Raw genomic sequence first — 20,964 nt, 5'->3', positions numbered from 1 at the left:
AGCACCCTCGGGCTGGCCCCTCTCTCCCTCAGCTCCCCGGACTGGCATAGCTCTGGTTCCTGCTCCCCAGCCCTGACGTTTCTGTTCCGCCTCCCGTCCACAGTTCTCCGGATCTGTTTGTTAATAAACCTTTGGTCTCGAGCTTTCTCCTGGGTGTTTTGCTGCATGTGGGTTCAGTATACTTCTAAAACCATGACACTGAGAGGCTCACAGTTGATATAAACACATGTTAGTTATCTAAAAATGTACAGAGATGGACTTATTGATGGGTGGAGTTAACACACTTTTATAGACATTGTCTCTTTGTTTGTCTTTAGTCGCAATAAGACATATTTTCATGTATTTAACTGCCTCAAAGGCAAACCAAAAGTTTCTTTTTAAAAATTTTTTACATAAATATTACAAATGTCAATTAGGAATTTATGTGATTGACCAACAGAAAGTACTGCTGTATTTTGAAGAAAAAAATAAGTTTTTTGAGCATCTTTTAAAAATAACATCTGAAAAGTGTGGTGTGCATTTGTATTCAGGGGCTCCACTCTGATACCCCTAACTGAACAACCAAGTGTGAGGTATGGCCCTCACAAATGATCTAATTAGTGAATGTTGTTCATTTGTTCATAGTTTATTCTTATTAAAGGCCTCAGATGATTAGCTGAGAATATTTGTCAACAAACAGCATTTTGAAGACCAAGGGAGGAGGAGCAGATATCTGATGTGGGGAATTATTTAGACAGCTGTCAACTCCACAGATCTGTGAATCTTTAACGATTCATCCTGGGTGCCAGCTACCCATCTGGACACTGCAGAGAGGCACAGGTCCACAGTCCAGACTCACCTGGGTGCCAGAAATCAGAGTACTGGCACCTCAAATTTTGCTGGATGATAAATTGTCCCAGAAATTATTGTGAAAAATGATAGCAGTGTTGTTGTGAGACTATTTTTGGCATAAAAATGCAAGTTTGCCTTCTCAAATACAGTGGAGCAGTTGGTAGAGCTGTTGCCTTGCAGCAAGAAGGTTCTCAGTTCGATTCCCGGCCCCGGGCTTTCTGCATGGAGTTTGCATGTTCTCCCTGTGCATGCGTGGGTTTTGTCCGGGTACTCCGGTTTCCTCCCACAGTCCAAAAACATGACTGTCAGGTTAATTGGCCTCTCCAAATTGCCCCTAGGTGTGAGTGTGTGTGTGCATGGTTGTGTGTCCTTTGTGTCTCTGTGTTGCCCTGCGACAGACTGGCGACCTGTCCAGGGTGTACCCCGCCTCTCGCCCGGAACGTTAGCTGGAGATAGGCACCAGCAACCCTCCCGACCCCACTAAGGGACAAGGGTGTAAAGAAAATGGATGGATGGATGGATGAATGAAAGACAAATAAACTTTAATTTTGTTCGGAACACTTCGCACTGGAGCAGGAAGACATTTTTAAATATCCAAAATAACGCACACCGACTAAAAACAATAGATAAAAAGGAAATAAAAACCACACACAACCCCAAAACACAAATAAAATTGATTATGATGTCACTAAACAAAACTGCTCTTCAAAAAAATGTTAATCATCACAGTAGAAATGACCAAGCTCATTTGAATTTATCATGTGATTAATTGATTAGGGTCATAAATTACACTTAGATGCATCATTCTTCCTGTTCTTAAGTGTTGTTGTTATTTTTGTGATGCTGTAAGAAATGTGTGCATATATTCACTCCCAATCCTACTTTTGTGACGTCCCAAAGGAGGGAGACTGTGGTCAGACTGGGACAGAGTGCTTTAAGCATGTTAAGTTTTTATTCTCTTTTAACCAAAACCCATAGATGGACAGAGATATAACGCCTGAGACAGTGTGAATGTTTTTTACTTTCAAATCATAGATCGAATGAAGTAACTTATGGAATGACTGAAGTGTTTATGCAAGAATAGCCATTATAGAAATTATAAAGGCAATCAGCCTATGATAAGGATGATAGACTAAAGGTATGAGGTAGAACAGTAGGCTAGCTCAGCAGCTCAGCTTTTGATCTATTATTGTGTGTGAGGTAATGTGAGTCATAAAATGCAGTCCATCGACCATTTACCACAGAGGCAGGGAGAAGACGCTCTCTGAATGGCTGCTGTGGATGCAGATGCTGCATCCCTGCCTGCCTGCTGGCTCCAGTTTCTGTGTGGAAGCTGCTTTCCCCCCTCTCTCCCCCGCTCTCTCTGTCTGCCACCCTTCTCCTCCTCTGCTCCTTCTCATCCTGCTGTCTTTCTGCCCAGCTCCGTCACTCCGGCTCCATCCACCCCGCTTCCCCTTCAGCTTGCCGCTGCCACAGTTGCTGCCTGCCTGCCTTGCCTGCTTCATTTGCTTTCTATCTCCCCCGCTCTCCTGTTTGCTCAGCTCCATATTATGAAATTTTCAGTAGCTTTGCAGCGGTTTAGTCATGCATTGCCAAAAAGAGACTCCATACACTTCAAGTGTTTTATTTATTTTTTTGGGTGAACGTGAGCCGCTGTATTTTTGGTGATACTGGAAACTCCCCTTTCCTGCTCGTTCATTCAGATTTGTGGATTAGTCTGTGTGGATCAGGAATGTTCAGCTGTTTGGGTGAAATGTCATGTCATCGTCGAGGGGAAATTTCCGAGTCTGACTGTGTTGTTTTCAGGAAACGTTCATGGCATATTTAAGATTATTAATACTGCTCTGACTGAGATCTACTTAGCATTTGATTTCTATCAAATTAGTATCGTTGGCAACCATTCTGTCATTTTCTCATCTCAGGTAAACAAAATAAAATCTTAGTGAGTGAGTTAACATCTCGGTCTTTTTTTCTCTCTTTCCCTTCAGTCATGTGACTGCATCACTCATCTCTCATGCCTCCGCTCCTTCATCCTCCTCCTGCTTCCTCCTAGCTCAGCCGTCCGTCGTGATGCTATGCAGGACTTAATATTGTCAGGGGTGCCTTGTTAAAAGCACAAGGACCCATAATCACTTGTGCAAATGCACAGTTTCATTAAAGTTTCAGGGAAATTGCCATGTTTTATTCAGACAGTTATGAGGTTACCCACAGAAAGTGGCGTGGCAGCTTCTCGCTTGTTTTCTTCGACTAAAACGGCTGGAGTGTTGGGCTGACGGCGTAAATGAAATCAGAAACATCCTGAAGGTTCTTCCTTTTTTTTTTTTTTTTTTTAATCAAATAATGTGAACGCCCATGCCACTTTGTTGACTAACTCAAACTTTTCCTGTCTGCTTTTCTTCTCTCCACAGACATTTATAGTGATAAATAAAGGGAAGACAATCTTCCGTTTTAGTGCCACACCTGCCTTGTACTTCATAAGTCCTTTCAATCTGGCTAGGCGAATAGCTATTAAAATTTTGATACATTCATATCCTTTTTGAAATGGTGCTGTTAACTGCAGCCTACAGGAGGGTTTCCTGCTCACATGCATTATTCATGGTGATATGTTCTGTATTTCTGCCGCCGATGTTTCCAGCGACTGCAGGAGAGGATCAGTGTGTGAGAGTCAAAGCACTTCCACACATGTTAAGACTGTTCAGGCAGTAGCCATTTTATCACAGAAGGAAATGGCTGGCACAAATGATGAGTCATTCTTTACAGTAAACCAAGCAAACCCTCACAATTTGTGAAATCTACCTGACTACCCCTCATGAACTGCACGAAGTTGTGTCTGACTTTGTTTGGTGGGCTTTTAAAGACTTAGTAAGAGCTGGAAAGTTGTTGGTAGATGGCAATTTGAAGATTATCGGGGTCAAATACACTCAGTCTGGTCAAAATTGCCAAATGAATGACTGCATGGAGAAATCCGATCCTGTATCTAAGTAGTGAAAAGTCTACATCCAGATGCTGTTTTTAAAAAACAAACTGATGTACAAAGTTTTTTAAATTTGTGGTTTCCTTTTTGACCTTCATACCGCTTTGTTGTGACAAATGTATATGAGATACTTTTGTTTAGTTATTTGAAAATCTTTTTGTGTCCTCTGAGACACTGAGATTTGGATATATTAATGTTTTTAAAGTTTGTATGTTCACCATGAATGGTATTTTTCCTTAACACATGCTTCACTCTTTTCAGCATGATCATTATGTGTACTATTTTGACCAACTGTATATTCATGACCTTTAGTGATCCCCCTGAGTGGTCAAAACAAGTAGAGTAAGTATCCTTTATCCTATCCTCACACAATATTATGAATGCATGCAAAGTTTTTAAGCATTTGTGATTCTGAATGTGCCATTCCCACATCCACAGCACAAAGGTAGGCACACTTAATGTTTACATTAATTGGAAACTGAAAACAACAGACAATGTTTAATTTACTTAAACCCTGATAGCTGCTAATATTTGGAGCAACAAATACATTATAGTTTAACATTTCTGTTTTAATTTACCATAAACTTTAGCTAAAGCAAATATTAGAAGCAAGCTAATTAACCCCAGGAAAACATTTGGCTAATTTCATATTCTAAACATTTTTTACAGCAAAAATATAATAGTATAATAAATTATACAAGAATATTCTGTTGTTACAGTACTGGGTAACTCTTAGCTAAATGGCTGTACCTCTTTAGACTATTATACAACATTTTGTTCTAGTTGTGACGATGCTAATAGCTTAGCTTTGGATTTTAAGAGCAGCTGCTGGGCAGCTAATTTTACATTCTTACATTGCTTTGTAACATTATCCTATAATATTGCTCCATAGTGTAAACAACACAAGAATACTGTAATAATAATACTGCTGTTTTCAACCTATAAATATCCTTGTATTCAAAGCCTTTACTTGTCAGTTCTGCTTTTAAGCTAAAATGCTAGCATTATAAGAGGTACAATGTTGAAATGTTATGGTATGATATAACAGTTTAGTGTTTTATTGAACAATTCTCTGCTCTGTATAACACAAATATTTTTCAATTCATGACTTTACCTAGTAGAAACTAAATAGCTGCTAATTTTAGGAGCTAACATGTTGACAAATGTTGGTCTCTGATATTAGTAGCTTCTTGACTGCTAATTTTACATCTCAAAACTTGTTTTGTTTCAGTATCTGATATTATTTTAGCATATGGCACAATAAAACTATGGTCTCTGTAATAGTAGGCCTATGCATTTAATAAAGTATTAGCTGCCAATTTACTTAAATTGTGTTATTACTATTAGTAGTTCAAATATTATAAATAACAGGAGGCCACTAATATTACCTTCTTTGTAAAACACAATGTTCTTTTTTAACAAAATCAAACATTTTGTGTATTAATGTTTTCTATTGGAAGAGAAAATGTTGACATTGTTACAAAGATTATTTTTGGTTGCTAAATTTAAATGTGTTTTCTTGGGTGTTTTAATTGTGAGTTGCTGCATGTTCCTGTAAATGAGCCAGATTTGATCCGGTCCAGTAAACTGATCCTTTCCACACTTTTGTCTTTCAGGTACACATTCACAGGAATTTATACGTTTGAGTCTCTTGTAAAAATCACCGCACGTGGATTCTGTATAGATAATTTTACATTCCTAAGAGATCCATGGAATTGGCTGGATTTCATGGTGATTTCGATGGCGTAAGTATTTCTCTTTTCTTTTGCCATTCTGACGTACAGAGTCTTTATTATTAAATGCGAGTATCTAAATTGATGCTTTAGTGCTTACATTTTTTTGCTTTTAGAGCTTTTATTGTGTTTTCTATCTGATAACCCATCTTTGCGTTTCCTCCATTTATCTAAAACTTCTCTGGTGTTTCTCTTTGGGAATCAAAGCGGCTCTCCATCGAGTACTGCGCAGCCCAGTGACTACTCCCATACCTCAGATTTAGCTTCCTCTTGCCATCTGACTGTCTGCCTCAGTCACCTTTTTGGTCTTGATCATTTGGTGTTGACATCATCTTCACAAAGACTCCTTGCCTTAACTTGTTATTTTACGTTAGGTAGATTATGCCAGTTTTTGCCCCAGAGTGATCAGTAAATCACATTTCATTGTTTGTCGGTCTGTCTCTCACAAAGCCCATCCGTGGGGATAATTCATCTTTTCATCTTCTATATGCATGTATATAATGAGCTGTTGTAACTGTGGTTTGATCCTGCAGGTATATAACAGAGTTTGTAAACCTAGGCAATGTCTCAGCTCTGCGCACGTTCAGGGTGTTGAGGGCATTGAAAACTATTTCTGTAATTCCAGGTAAGACAGGATGGGGCGAGGGGAAGGTGGGGCGGGGTCGGTGTTAGGTGTGTGTGTCTTTCTTTCCTTTTACCTTCCACCCTTCTCCTCAGTGGACAGGCTCTGTGAGTGGCGTCGTCTCCTCCCGGTTCGGTGGTGTTGTGCTCTTGGCGTGTGTGGTTTTTGTCATCGTGTTTGTTCTGTGTGTGATCCTTCCCCTATTTCAGATATGTAACAGAGTTTGTGGACCTGGGCAATGTATCTGCGCTGAGAACGTTCAGAGTTCTCCGAGCATTGAAAACTATCTCTGTCATTCCAGGTGAGACTCAGTTTAAACACTAAGGCTGATCCTCGCACCCTTTGTTTTTCTACTCACTATTATTATGGTTAAAGATATGATTTAAGCAGCAACAAAATAATTGGAGACAGCCATGTTTTTATTTATTTTTCCTCCAAAATTATCAAAAATGGTACTAATACATTTTTGATAGGCTTTGCAGTCTCCTCTGAGGTCATTCAAAGTGTCTGCACTCTCTCTTGCCCCACCAGCGCTCTCATTACGAGGCTCGTCTCCAAGGCAGCTTGGTTTGTCTTAAATGGAACCCTGAAGTAAAAAACTTACGAAAATCCTCCAATCACGTCATTTCAGGATCGAAAAGAATAACTTCTCATTCACTGGAAACAGTTTGATGTAAATAAATATGATTTAATTCACAATGCACCAAACTCACATTTGAAATCAGACAAAACGACTCATGGGTACTGCTTCTTGTAAAAATATACACACTAGTTAAATGCCATGTGAGTTATTTCTTAAGCTAAATAAAAAAAAATAAAAACTCTTTTATGACATACATATGATGAATGTTACATTAGAGAGGTAAAGATGTGTTAAAATAAGCTTTTACATCTTCGATTTCACCCTAAATTTGAATGCAATTATTCTTTTGTGATATGTTTCTTTTTTTCTAAAACATAAAAGCATTTTTAAATGCGTACTTTTTATTAAAGTTAATAATTGGTTCTTGGCTTATGATGTTAATAATACACCACCTTCTGTTTCTGGGCGATGGTACATTTCTGTTAGCCACTTCTACGAATGGGAAAGACAGTCTTTACATTCAGGTACAACATACACAGTATATGTTGATCTTTACAATTTAGAAGAAGGACAAGCAAAAAAAAACAATTTCTCTAAAAATGCCAATGAGTAAAAGCTTCAGTACGACTAACCCAATGCTAACCCAAGGATAACGTCCCATCGCGTTCAGTGAAAATAATGGTTTGGGCGGAAAACAAAAATCTGCAAAGATCTTTGCTAAAGAGCTGCAGCCAAATTTTCAGTGTGAGATCCTGTTTTAGCAAAAAATGTAAAATGTCTTTTTTTTTTACACATCTTTACCAGAGATTCTTGTGATCTTTGTAAGCTCACCAGCCCTCCACATTTATTGGTCATTTTCAGCACTTAGACTCTGATTGGCTTCAAACTGTTTAAGTGTACACATCAAAACTTCACCCCAACATGGGACTTCAGCAGAATCTAAATTTGAATGCAAACTGAAATAATAAAATAAGGATGAAGTTTAAAGAAAACACGCCTGAGGTGTTTTAGGTATCGGTGTGAATCCAAAACGTCACAGAAGTCACATAAGTCCGGGTTCCATTTAAGCAACAGCTTCAATCCCCTCCTTTTACCTGCTTTTCAATAAGTGGATGCTCTTTTGCTTTAGCAAATACCCAACACCGCTTTTTGAGAACAAAATCAGGTTAAGAAGCATGAAGATAAAAATAGAGGACAGCTTGTCAAATTTCCCATCGCTACTTTATCTTGTCCTGAAAGAGTAATGTGTTTTGTTGCTCCTGCTTTTGCTGAAGGCTGAATTGGAACGAGAGGATTCCTGCTAGCAGGACCTAAACCGATACTTATGAATAGTTTTCGAGAGATCCCACAGAATATGTTTATCACATGTGTATGAAGACTGCCAAGCCTAGCTTGTGAACATATCTCTTATGCTGCATGATGCTTTTCAGTCACTTGCTTTTATAATACTAGCCTATAAAGAGCTTGGCTGACAAATGGCATTGAAAGTTTGATTTGCCCTAATTTTTGTTTGGTTATCAATTTTTCTTTCTCTTTATTTTATGGGGTTCCAACAGCTGTGAGACATGTTGACATTATAAAGGTTGGAAATTCAAATCATATAACAACTAAAAGAAAATGTTGAAAGCATGTATTAACTCTATATTTTAAATCTGGAGGGGCTTTGTATTCTTTATGTGGGTATTGGCTGTGATGAGGGAAAGGTAAAGTTCTAATTGAACTTATATTTTATGATCTATAAGTGTATTTGTGGAAAAAACTATTTTTCCATGTTGGGAAACCAACATTCTCCTTGCCTTTACATTTAATCACTTCTGGCAGCTGCTTAGCTTGGCATGAAAAATACAGAAAGTAAGGCCTGCTCTGTCCAGAGATGCACAATCCCTGCTAGAAGCAACATTTTAAGAGGTGCACGATAATCATCTTTGAATAGAACGGATGATGTTTTACACAAGGTTTTGGGTTTTCATATCTGAACATTAAATTCCTAATTAGCGTTTGTTTTTTTTTTTTTGCTACAAAAGCCTCATAGTTTTGATCTGTCTAATGTATTTTATGGAAATACAAATATTATTTACAAGAACTTAGTGGGTAATGAAAACACCGCTTTTCATTGCATACTTTTGAAATATTTAAGGCTTAAGTGTTAGAAATAAAGATTTTGCAAGTTCTTTTATTCAATATATCAAACCACGTAGTCTCTGGAAACAAATAAAATATTTCAAAATCATATGCAGGTTTCTCCTTGGTAAAGCTAACTGAGTGCTGGATGTTGACACACACTTTGTTCTAAATTACTCAAAAAATGAAGGACTCACGATTTATTTTAGTAAATATTAATTATCAGCCATAATAGGAGTATTGATATCAGAAATCAGTATAGGCCCAAATTTTCACATTAGTGCATCCCTACAAAAACAGGATTAAATTGATTATGTGTGTACATTTTCAGTTTTTTAAATAAAAAGGCTAGCAGTCTTTCCAGTGTTTAAGCTAGGTGCTAGGCTAGTGTGATTGGGTGTTTAGATGCCTTTTATGGTGAATTACTCAATAAACTCAATCAAAATCAGTTCTGACAATCTCTTTATAAGATAAAATCCAATTTTTGAGTTTTTTTAATAGACAGATGCTTCAGTTATTCTTTGGATTGAGTCAGGCCAGCATTTTATTAAGATTTACAAGTCAAAACTAAATGGCTGCTGAACATTGTGTTTAGGTGTAAAGGAAGTAATTATTTTTACCTTTTAGCTTTAGATTTACTAATCAAAAAAAGGCTTGTTTTTATTAAAACCCCAACCACTATGGATTGTTTGGTGACATAGATTTACTATATGGGATCTTCTCATTAAGACAATGACAAACAGCAACAGACGCAGCCAAGCTGCTGACGCTTTTACTAACATAGCCTGAGTATGAAAGACTAAACCGAGGGCATATTTTTATTAGAACATATTGCATGTGCCGCCGGTAAAGCCCACTAGGCTGAACAGAAAAGAGGGTGTGGGTCGCCCAGCATCCCTGTTTGCGTTGTCTGTGGACCCCATTGTGAACGCTGCCAGAGGGATGCCTGTTCAAAGAGGTAACATTGCTTTGTGTTCACCGAAAATGTGGATGAGACAGGTCGCAGGGCCACAGTACGGGGAGTCAGTGCTTTCGTAAATGACGCCTTAAACAAGACAGTTCAAGAAAGTGCCTGCAACTGGCACTGGCATTGAATTGCTCCTGTTCAGCCTTGGAGTTTAAATGACCTGCATGTGGTTTCCAGCCCCCTGCCTGTGCCTCAGTCCCTCCTCATAGCCCCTCGTTGTGCTGCTGTGCTCTTTTCCTTATGGATTTCCTTTCACTATTTTGCAGCCCTCCCCCTCTTTTATTTTTTTTATTTCATCCCTTATTGGCAGTGACAAACAAATTTTCCCTCAGTATACATGTTTTGTCTGGATCTAAAAAGAGTGGAATGGCTTCTAAATATTTCCTGTTTATTGTTCTTAAGATGTTTTGTTTGTCATTTGTAATTTTAGGGAAAAAAAAAATTAACATAAATTTACCCTTCAAGTCATTTGAAGATTAAAAGTCAACTTTTAATTAAATTTGCAGTTGAATTGAACATGTCACAATTTTATTGGAGAAAGCTTTTCTTTCAATAACAAATTAATAAAATGTATTGAAAATGGCATCACTGTTAAGCCATAATTTCTAGCAGGATTAGATTTTTCAAAGAATAGCTTGTTGATAATTAGCAGCTCTTATTTCACCTCCGTGGTTTGTGTACGTGTGTGCGTGTGTGTGTGTGTGTGTGTGTGGCTGCCCACCAGGCCTGAAGACCATTGTGGGAGCTCTGATCCAGTCTGTGAAGAAGCTTTCAGACGTGATGATCCTCACCGTCTTCTGCCTGAGCGTGTTCGCCCTGATCGGCCTTCAGCTCTTCATGGGGAACCTGCGGCAGAAGTGCGTCATCTGGCCAATCAACCTCAACGGGACTTACCTGAACAACGGCAGCAAGGGCTTCGACTGGAACGAGTACATCAACAATGATAGTAAGTAGAGGCGAGGCGCTGCTGCCACTGGTGACCTGGCAGCGATGTCGCGGGTGAGTCAGGCCATATGCTGGAACGGGAAAACAGTATGTCGGTTTGGCAAAACTTACTGGCTTGAAATGAGATGCTCCCGATTGAGTTTGTGCGAGCAAACTGAAGTTAGAAATTTAAGTACACAATTTAAGCTGCAAGAGAAAACAAATTAAACAGTTAATTAATTGTTTGTTTATTTTTTTCTGCAGCCAATTTCTACTTCCTGCCTGGTCAGCTGGACGCTCTGCTCTGTGGGAACAGCTCCGACTCTGGGTAAGATGACTCCTGTGTTGCCCTCATCCAAAAGCAATTATTGCTCCCAGTGTCTTGCACAAGTACTCGTATCACTTCAGACATACTTACATATTATTCACAGAAACTTTTGTGTCTTTTATTGGAGTTTCTTTTTTGTGTGTGTGTGTGTCTGTGTGGCAGAATAACATAAATTAGCATATAATTGTGAAGTAGCAGGAAATGGTATACAGTTGTCCAAAACTTTCATCAGAGCACCAAAGTTTAGCGTACTGGCCTGCGTGCAGAATGCTTTGTGAGGCGGAGAACTAAAACACACCATTCCTGTGGTTGAGATCATTATGTTGTGAGGATACGTTTTTCATCCAGGACAGTGCAGCTGGTCAGAAAGGATAAGAAGATGGATGGAGTTAAACACACTGTAAGATAACCTGGTAGAAGCTGCAAATTCAAGCTAACTGATTTCAAGCAAATACATCTGAAGACATGCAGCTGTAACTGCACTAAAAGGTGGTTCTGTATTCACTCAGGGAGGTGAAATATGCTAAAAATGCTCATCACACTTCAACTTTTTACTTAATTATAGTTGTGCAGGATTTTATTCATGGGTATCAGAATAAAAGGGGTATTTGCATGCCACACTTTTGGGTTTTTTTTCTTTTGAAAAACATGCATGATTTTCCCTTCACTTTAGAATTATGCATTATTGGGATGTCATTAAAATTCAAATTAAACTTTCGAAAGGCTGTGGTTCTTATCTGTGAAAATGGGAAAAAAAAGCACATTAAGGGCAGTTCATAGTTTTATACGACACTGTTGTTGGTAAACAGCGCTGGATGCTATCCTCTCATTCTGTGCCTCTCCTCGCCTCTCAGCCGCTGCCCAGAGGGCTACATGTGCATGAAAGCTGGGAGGAATCCAAACTACGGCTACACCAGCTTTGACAGCTTCGGCTGGGCCTTCCTGGCTCTCTTCCGACTCATGACGCAGGACTTCTGGGAGAACCTGTACATGCTGGTACGACAGATGTGTTAACCGGTCCGGCATGCTTTTGCTGCACAGCGCACATCCGTCTTCAAATAATCCTGCTTAAGAATTACGTGAAAGTGATTAAACTATTATTACCAGATTCCAAAGGTGAATATATCAATGTGCCAGATTTTAGTCTATAAATTATCAGGTTAACTTGAATTATCATTGCAATGCTGTAACAAGAATATCATTTTATTTTTTGCCATTTTTGCAAAAATAAATAAATAAATAAAATGCTAAATATCTCCAGAAATATGAACATTGTAAATCTAGAAGAAGATAACCGTTTCTACTTAAATTGTGGCAGATCTCCATTTTCTTCATCTGCTACATTTGACCTGTTCAATTTAAAGTGTGCATCCCAGTCTCTCCCCCTCTGGCCAGACTTCTGCACCCTTCGGTGCTGAGTTTAATATAAAATGGCGGCAACGGTCCTGACTTCAGCTCTATAGGATCGAGTGGAAGGGATAAATCATGAAATATTCAGAACTTCGTAATATGGAGTGGTCATGGAGGGAAACTTTAGACCTCATTGAGATTGAGAATCATGACACGTATTTGTTTTTCTGTTTGAATTTCAACACCGAGCTACAGGATGTGGCCGTCTCTGCATTGAGATTATTTATGAGTTTACTGGGTGTTCTTCTTTAGATAAATATACAATAAATTATGAGCGATTACACTGTTTCTTCGGTTTAAATAAATGTTGCTTCTTTTATGAAAGTATAAAAAATAGCTTTGTTTATAGTTGATGTTTGAGCAAAATTCCCCTCTTTCTTTTTGCATTTTCATGTCAGGAACTTTTTCACAGAAGCGGGTGGAGTCACATGACAAACCTTGAAGATGCAGTCAGGAACGTAGCAGCTGCATTTCTGCACAGACTGCAGTCGGTCTAGGGAGGTTTTGGTTTGACACGTGTGAAACGCATTGCAGTAATTTAGAGACATGAAACAAAAGCATGATTTAAGATTTGCGTCTCAGGACGAGAGAGAATCTGGCAATATTTGTCAGATGGCAGAAGCATGATCGAACCAGGGATTTAACATGATTTTCCAAGGTTATCCCAAAGTTTCTAACCAAATATTTAGCCAAATAACCAAAAGGCCAAAGGATACTGCTATTTTTTCTGATTACTTCAGTTTTCTATGGTCACATATGTTCCTATAGTACGTTTGACTCAACAGAAGTAAACATTCATCCCGGTACATTTCTGCGGCACTTTTTCAGCAGCTGGTTTAATTTTTCGGGTGAGTCTCGTGTTAGATGCCATGGATCTGATATGTTCCCTTTTCCCAAACACTTCTCGCTGCTAACAGACCTTAAGGGCTGCAGGAAAGACCTACATGATCTTCTTCGTCTTGGTGATCTTTGTGGGCTCGTTCTACTTGGTGAACCTGATTCTGGCTGTGGTAGCCATGGCGTACGAGGAGCAGAACCAGGCCACCATGGAGGAGGCTGCGCAGAAGGAGGAGGAATTTAAGGCCATGCTGGAGCAGCTCAAGAAACAGCAGGAGGAGCAGGTAAAAATCTCTGCAAGGCCATATTTTTTAACTCATTGAGGGAACTTGTTTAATTTGTTTGGGCTTTACTTAAATGCCCGTTTCTCTCCAGACTGCGCCCCCTGCGACCTCAGCTGGCACAGTGTCGGAGGATGCGGTGGAGGACGACGGAGGAGGCCGTCTGTCCGTCAGCTCCTCGGAGATGTCAAAGCTCAGCTCCAAGAGTGCCAAAGAGCGCCGCAACCGCAAAAAGAAGTGGCGGCAGAAGGAGCAGGAGAAGGAGAAAGGCGACAGCGAGAAGTTTGTGAAGTCAGAGTCGGACGACGGCAGCAAGAGGAGCCGCTTCCGTTTCCCTGACAACCGCTTGGGTCGAAAGTCTTCCATTATGAACCAGGTGAAATAAAATCCCAGGGAAACTATTTCTGCTTTATTTTTAATGTAGCATGAATTCTACATAGTTAAAGTGAGTCTTAGAAAACTGACATTTGAGCAGTTTGGGCTGCTGATAGACATCCTGTACTAGATGTCTGATTATAATGGCATAAAACAAATACATCTGCATACAGATAAATATAAAATATAGATATGTGAGAAAATGTAATGAAATTGCTCATCTTACAAAAGGAGACCAACCAATATCCCAGAAGCCCCCCATTCTGTGCTCCCCGTGGCTTATCTAGCTGATTTAAGTCTATTATTAAAACATAGATATCAGAGTTTAAGATTTGAAATGCTCAAGATGTGGTTTTTTTACAAGGTTTAAAAAGATGAACCTTATATTAGCCGTAGATGAAGGACATGTCCAGATTCTGAATTATTTACTGCAAAAACATGAATGTTTCAGAGAGAAACTCTGCTGCTTTATTTTAGCCTTATTTGGACTCCACTGGTTCCTACAGAGCCTTTCAAACGCATTTAAAAATTTTTTTTTACTCTTTTTAATCCTTTTGTCACATTATCACCACAGACCCCTTTGTAACTCTGGAGGAGCAGCAGAGATTTGTAGCTCACACTGCAAAAACATTAAATCCTATCAAGTTTTTTTGGTCTAGTTTCCAGTAGAAATATCTCAGTACATTTGAAATAAAGTGATGAAAATGTACAGCATATTATTTAGACTTTTATTTGCAAAAAACGAAAAAGTAGGTTTAAATGTCCTTCCACTTTAAAGTGCTCCTTTGTGTTGCCTAAAATCCTAAAATTACTACGAAATGTGTGGTTGTATAAAGAGGTTCAAGTGATATGAATACTATATTTGCCTTTTGTGAGGTCCTGTATTTTGTGCTTTTGAGTGTTTTTACCAATCAAACATGGTTATGAAGCAAAATGTAAAGAAAAAACATGTATATTTTCTTGATTAGAATACCTTATATTTATTCTGGAAGAACAAAAATATATCTCCCACAATCTAAACCCTGTGTGCCAAACAGTTTATGTAATAATTACATCTCATTCTTAATCATTATTCCTTCTCTTCCTTTCCCACCGTCCAGTCCCTCCTAAGCATTCCCGGTTCGCCTTTCCTCTCCCGGCACAACAGCAAGAGCAGCATCTTCAGCTTCAAGGGCCGCAGCAAGGACATGGGCTCCGAGACCGAATTTGCAGACGACGAGCACAGTACGGTGGAGGAGTGCGAGGAGCGCCGCGGCTCCCTCTTCAGCCCCTACCGGCGGAGCAGCTACACCGGTTTCCACGGGAAGAGGAACAGCACGGTGGATTGCAACGGAGTGGTGTCGCTCATCGGCCCAGGGCCCGGTGGACGCCTTCTGCCTGAGGTGAAAATAGATAAGGCAGCTTCTGACGACAGTGTAAGGAAGTCAATGAGTAGACTTATCTAGGCATGGCCCCCCCCCCTCTCGTCCGTTACGTTTCTTTCTGGCTCTCTTTCTTCTACTGTCATCTTTGCAAGTCCGTATGTATCTCTTGGCTAAGCGCTCGCGCCTGCCCTCCCCCAGCCCCTGCAGTGTATGCTGCCCTCCAACAGCAGGCAAAGGATGGAGAAATTTAATTTAATTACTCAGACTAGACTTAGCCATTAGCCAACCATGCTTTCAGATATTAGGTAATCTGGGTCTGCAAGTGGCTTACAATGAATTTTGTCATAAGAAATGAATGCTTAAATATATACTTTTTTGTGCAAAAGTCATTTCCTTATACTTTGCATTCAAATACTCAGATTTTCCTGTAATCTTTATGAAGTGGTCAGTATCCATGTCCTCTAGGCTTTAGATGTTTTTCTTGGGGCTCAGGCATCTTTGCAGTGTTGACAATAACAAAGCTAATATTGTGCTTGCATTAGTATAGGAAAAAAACAAGAACTATCAGTATGCCTTCAGCTTTGAGCTGTTGGGGAATCACCTTGCTGCGATTCAGATATTTAACCAAACAAGCAGGAACAAATTGTGTCTTTGGCAGGCTGAACACAACTTAGTCTGAATTCCCTGAAGAGCTGAATTAAACCTGCAATTGAACTTTTATAAGCCGACCTGAGAACTTTTAAAAAATAACTAAATGAAAGATGGATTTCTGCATATTTTATATTTATTTAAATACACACTAAGTTGAAACAACTATTTAAGTGTTCAACAAAGATTTGAGAGTTAGTGATTAATGTAATCAAAATTTCAATGTGCTATAAAATACACTTAGGTTGTTTTTCTAAATTAAAAGAAAAGTAAATAAACAACCAGAAAAAAAGGTACTAAAAAATTCTTCTCTATGGTTATAGATTAGAAGAGTTTTATGACAAGAAAATAATCATTTAAAATATATTCTTGACTGATTATAGATCTAACATTTTTCAAGGGGTTTTATTATTCTCTTTAGAGATTAAAAAAGGGTTTTCTCCTTAAGTTTTAGTTTTAATTGCCAACGTCAGTCTGACAGGAAAAGCAGATAGATCAGATTTGGTTCATGAACTTTCAGAATCACAAACATCAGGGATAGAATCGAGACGACGACTGTCTGGGTCAGATGTGCTGCTCTGCCTCTCAGAGACAACTTGTACTTTTGTAAACATACGCTGGAGATAGTTAGCATTTTGTGTTCCTACTGTACTGTCGTCTTTCTCATGCTGGACGTGAGTAATAAGTCACTAAGTGATGGTAATAATTGACTAAACTGTTCTTTAGACAGGCGATAAACCAAAAATATATTGGGTACCGTTGCCAAAAAAATAATAAGGTTGCTTTTACTGTTTTCACGTTGCTGCTAAAATGTTATTCTTTCAATAAAACTACAACAAATAAGATTTACAATTAACATATTATCAATATTTAAAGTTAGCCTTCAGACTATTGACTATTAAAGACTATTTGCAAGCAGAAAAGCAGTTCATGAAAGGTTCAATCTGGAGTGTTTGTTTGTACTATAATTGGTTCTTTGTGAAGCTGTTTGCTCCAGGTAAAAAACTGGCTCATCCCCTGAGCATAGGAACCTTTTCTGTCTAAATGATTTGTAGGTCAGGTAAACGGCTTCATAAAGCTGCTTTTTCTCTGAAAACTGTTAGGTACTGTACTAAAAATGAGAAACAAATCATCCAAAGTAAAAAAAAAAAAGACATTTAAAATATCTTTATAATGCATAGAGGTGTGGATCATGAGTACTTCATAAAAGTATTTTACAAAAAAGTCTGACTAATTTGAAACAGCATCTTTAGAGGGATATATTAAGATTTTTGCATTATCATCAAATCTTATTCATCAGTTCATTTACAGAATCACTAAAACTAACACTTAGGTCAAATCCTGGTTGAAAGAAAAAATCTTTTTATGCATAGGATGGGATGAATTTTCTGTTTAACACTCAGTTTTTGTTGGCAAAAACTACCTAATGATGTGTTAATGTGCTTCAGTGTGTTGATGTGTTCCTCCAGGCATCCAGGTCCTCTGCTATGTGTGGGTAGATCTACAGTAAGAGGCGGAGGACATAGGGGACCAGCACTGTAGAGCCAAAGACATTTTTATCTGCTTCCCTAATTCCCCTATACTATACCAAAGCAGATATAAAAGTAACGCACATAGATGCACACACACACACACACACACGCACACACACACACCATCCTCTTAGGCCTTCATAAAATACCTAAAAACAAAACAAAGGAGGGCTGCTGTCCTTGTCTGTCTTTACCTTTCTCTGTTTTCCAAAATCTCCCCCTGGTCAACAGTAGTAAATTAGTTTCACCTTCCTCTAGTTAGCATGGCATAAATAAGAGCCAAATTAGAACAAGCATGTTGTAGAAAAGTAGAGAAATGGTCATGTTATCCGTAGTTCTCCTCTCCTCCTTCTCTTTGACTTGGAGCATGCTCATGCATGACAACTGGATGGATCTGAACTACCTGCCTCCATATTATGACTTGATGGTTGCAATATAAGTTGTATGATTCAAAGTAAGAAGATATTGTATAACAGCGTCTATTTGTTTAAGTGACATAGAAATGGCCAGAATTGGGAGACTTAAAAAAAACAAAAAACCCATAACTGATTATATTGCAATGGCAGCAAAGCCTCCATTATTGCATGACGTGACTGATAATGCATTCATGCAGAAGCGGTTCTCCCTGCACAGTATCTCACAACACATTAATTATCTAATCTGGACGAGCAATCGCATTCAAACACAATTAGGTCAAATAGCCCTGGCCCACTGCTCCCACTTTGGCTGAGACCTGCATGAATTTACAGCATACGCAGACATAACACGTCAAACAGGCCCTCTCCCCCGTAACCGCCCCAAAATTCTGATTCCTCAACTACTTAGCTTACCACTGCTGTGTTGCACTTCCCTCCGCCGGCCACCGGTGGTGATGTGGGATGGGGTTCATGTCGTCTCCATGGGTGCTTGATTCTTCCTCTCCTCCTGACAGCCAACTACTGAGGTTGAGGTGAAGAAGAAGCTGTCGGGCTCCCTGATGGTGTCTGTGGACCAGCTCAATACCTCCTTTGGGCGGAAAGAGCGGGCCAACAGTGTCATGAGCGTCATTACCAACACATTAGCGGAGGGTACTGCCACTTTTAACCCAGCTGTTTTACCTGCTATTTTCTCATTCTTCTTTAACTAGGGCTGCACTCATTGGTTGACTAGTTTTGACATGAATTTCCTGCTTATCTGCTTTGCAAATCCAACAATACCAGATACATACAGTGCATACAATTTTTTTTGTATCATATTATACCATTGCATGCATGCAGTATTCTCTCGCATGCCATTATGTTTGGTTTTGATCTGTGATCCGCGCTATGTCTTCAGAACTGGAGGAGTCTCAGCGCAAGTGTCCACCATGTTGGTATAAGTTTTCTAACACATTCCTGATCTGGGAATGCAGCCCAACGTGGATTAAGATCAAGGAGATTGTAAACTTGATAGTCATGGATCCCTTCGTGGACCTTGCCATCACTATCTGTATCGTCCTGAACACCCTCTTCATGGCCATGGAGCACTACCCCATGACGCCCGACTTTGAGGACATGCTGTCTGTAGGCAATCTGGTGAGTGCTGGTTTTCTGTTCCGTGTCTTTGTTATCTGATTCACTCACGAGGAATCTTTTCAACTTCTTCTCAGTAGCTCCCAGATTGGTGTTATTTTTGGACTGCAATTGGCTGCAGCTTTCATTGTCTATCTAGAGTTAAGAGAGAAAAGGGGAGAACAAAAGACAACAAAAAAAAAACAATGTCAAACTGGGTGCAGTTTTCCTGGATTTTTCTTCTCTTCACTTACTTTCACACATTTGTTCCCAGGCCTCCGTCTATCTGTTTATCTTTGATTACAAGAAAATCCCATTTTCTGCAGTGGGAACAGCCTGTCTTTCTGCTGGTTGGCTAGCTACTGGGAGGCCAGTATTAATATTTTATGGAGCTAGATCGATGAGCTTAACTAAATCTTGGCTCTCATTATTCCAGCTTACTCTTGGCAATTTTGAGGATGTGTAAATGTGAGCATGGGTAGCCTGCTGTCTGTCTACGTTCAGTTACTCTTGCTGTAGATAGTTTGTACAAGAACAGCACTTAGTCTTTTTCAATATTTTACAGATAGAGGGATCTTTGGCCATTCCTTTTTGCACAATCGCTCTGCATCATCCAGAGTCCTGGGTCCTGTCTTTTTCACTCTTCTCTCCAGGTTTCTGTTTGGTCTAGGTAATGACAGATCAGTTTTGTCTGGTGAATCTGCAAGACTCAATTGCAAATTATGTCCAGGTATTTCGAAGATGTTCTGATGCCGTACGCTATAACAACTTTCCCATGTCCATGAGGTCGAGGTGCCTGGCTGATGGATCCCCATAAACTGTGGGATGGTGTAACTTATGGGACTGTTGATGCAAAGGAAAATTCAGAAACCAGTATGGTTGTGACTACTGGACCACAGGCACCACTGCATCAGGAGCACTTAAATCTGCAGCTGAAAACCATGCAGGCCCATCAGGTGCAGAGGCTGTCCTGAATTTGACTCCTGATCTTGAGCTATCTCTTCCCCTTCTCTCTCCATCCTCTTTCCTCTCAACTTACTGCTTAATAAAGGCCGCTGTGCCAAGACAATAATAGAAAAATGGCGCTCATATCACCAAGCGGGGATTTTTGTGAACTTTCCATCACCTCTCTTTCCTGCAGAACATGCTGCTGAACCTCTTTTATTTGTTCAAATCATGTCTCCTACCCCGTAGGTGTTCACAGGGATCTTTGCAGGGGAGATGCTTTTCAAGCTCGTGGCCATGGATCCGTACTACTATTTCCAGGAGGCCTGGAACTGTTTTGATGGATTCATAGTGACGCTGAGTTTAGTGGAGCTGGCTCTGGCTGATGTTGAAGGCCTCTCTGTGCTGCGGTCATTCCGATTGGTGAATACTTATTTTACCCCCCCCATATTTCCCAACACCCCTTCTCCAAAATCCCTTAAGCAAGAGTGTCACTGTACTTCAATGTGATGACTAATCTTTCCACCCGTCACTCCCATTCTTTCCACTCTTTCCCACTCTCCAGCTGAGAGTGTTTAAGTTGGCCAAGTCCTGGCCGACTCTCAACATGCTGATCAAGATCATTGGTAACTCGGTAGGAGCCTTGGGAAACCTGACTCTGGTGCTGGCCATCATCGTCTTCATCTTTGCCGTGGTGGGAATGCAGCTGTTTGGAAAGAGCTACAAAGACTGCGTGTGTAAGATCGCTGCTGACTGCGAGCTGCCTCGCTGGCACATGAACGACTTCTTCCACTCGTTCCTGATCGTCTTCCGGGTGCTCTGTGGAGAGTGGATTGAGACCATGTGGGACTGCATGGAGGTGGCAGGGCAGGCAATGTGCCTCATCGTGTTTATGATGGTCATGGTCATCGGTAACCTGGTGGTAAGCGCCCGCCCTGACAGGCAGTTGTTATGTTGGCC

General features: G+C 39.8%; 1 protein-coding gene across 7 annotated transcripts in view; it reads left to right on the top strand.

The window, feature by feature from the left end:
- The window catches only part of scn8aa (sodium channel, voltage gated, type VIII, alpha subunit a), a 63,626-nt gene that overhangs the window by 16,808 nt on the left and 25,854 nt on the right, over window positions 1-20,964 (top strand). For 4 of the 7 annotated variants that reach the window (XM_008413565.2, XM_017305685.1, XM_017305684.1 and 1 more), the window contains exons 3-16: window positions 3,240-3,358; window positions 4,058-4,147; window positions 5,422-5,550; window positions 6,072-6,163; window positions 10,556-10,777; window positions 11,020-11,083; window positions 11,938-12,079; window positions 13,411-13,614; window positions 13,706-13,987; window positions 15,087-15,401; window positions 18,462-18,597; window positions 18,845-19,083; window positions 20,254-20,427; window positions 20,570-20,926. In XM_008413565.2, coding sequence (XP_008411787.1) covers window positions 3,240-3,358; window positions 4,058-4,147; window positions 5,422-5,550; window positions 6,072-6,163; window positions 10,556-10,777; window positions 11,020-11,083; window positions 11,938-12,079; window positions 13,411-13,614; window positions 13,706-13,987; window positions 15,087-15,401; window positions 18,462-18,597; window positions 18,845-19,083; window positions 20,254-20,427; window positions 20,570-20,926 — 2,565 coding nt within the window. Of the gene's footprint in view, window positions 1-3,239; window positions 3,359-4,057; window positions 4,148-5,421; window positions 5,551-6,071; window positions 6,164-6,369; window positions 6,462-10,555; window positions 10,778-11,019; window positions 11,084-11,937; window positions 12,080-13,410; window positions 13,615-13,705; window positions 13,988-15,086; window positions 15,402-18,461; window positions 18,598-18,844; window positions 19,084-20,253; window positions 20,428-20,569; window positions 20,927-20,964 lie in introns of all 7 variants that reach the window. The other 3 variants (XM_008413567.2, XM_008413563.2, XM_008413568.2) reach the window with 3 other exon arrangements.

The sequence above is a fragment of the Poecilia reticulata genome, linkage group LG7, assembly GCF_000633615.1.
Source record: "Poecilia reticulata strain Guanapo linkage group LG7, Guppy_female_1.0+MT, whole genome shotgun sequence".
NCBI classification, from domain to species: Eukaryota; Metazoa; Chordata; class Actinopteri; order Cyprinodontiformes; family Poeciliidae; genus Poecilia; species Poecilia reticulata.
The sequence above is the reverse complement of the archived record's forward strand: the minus strand, read 5'-3'. Positions and strand labels throughout refer to the sequence as shown.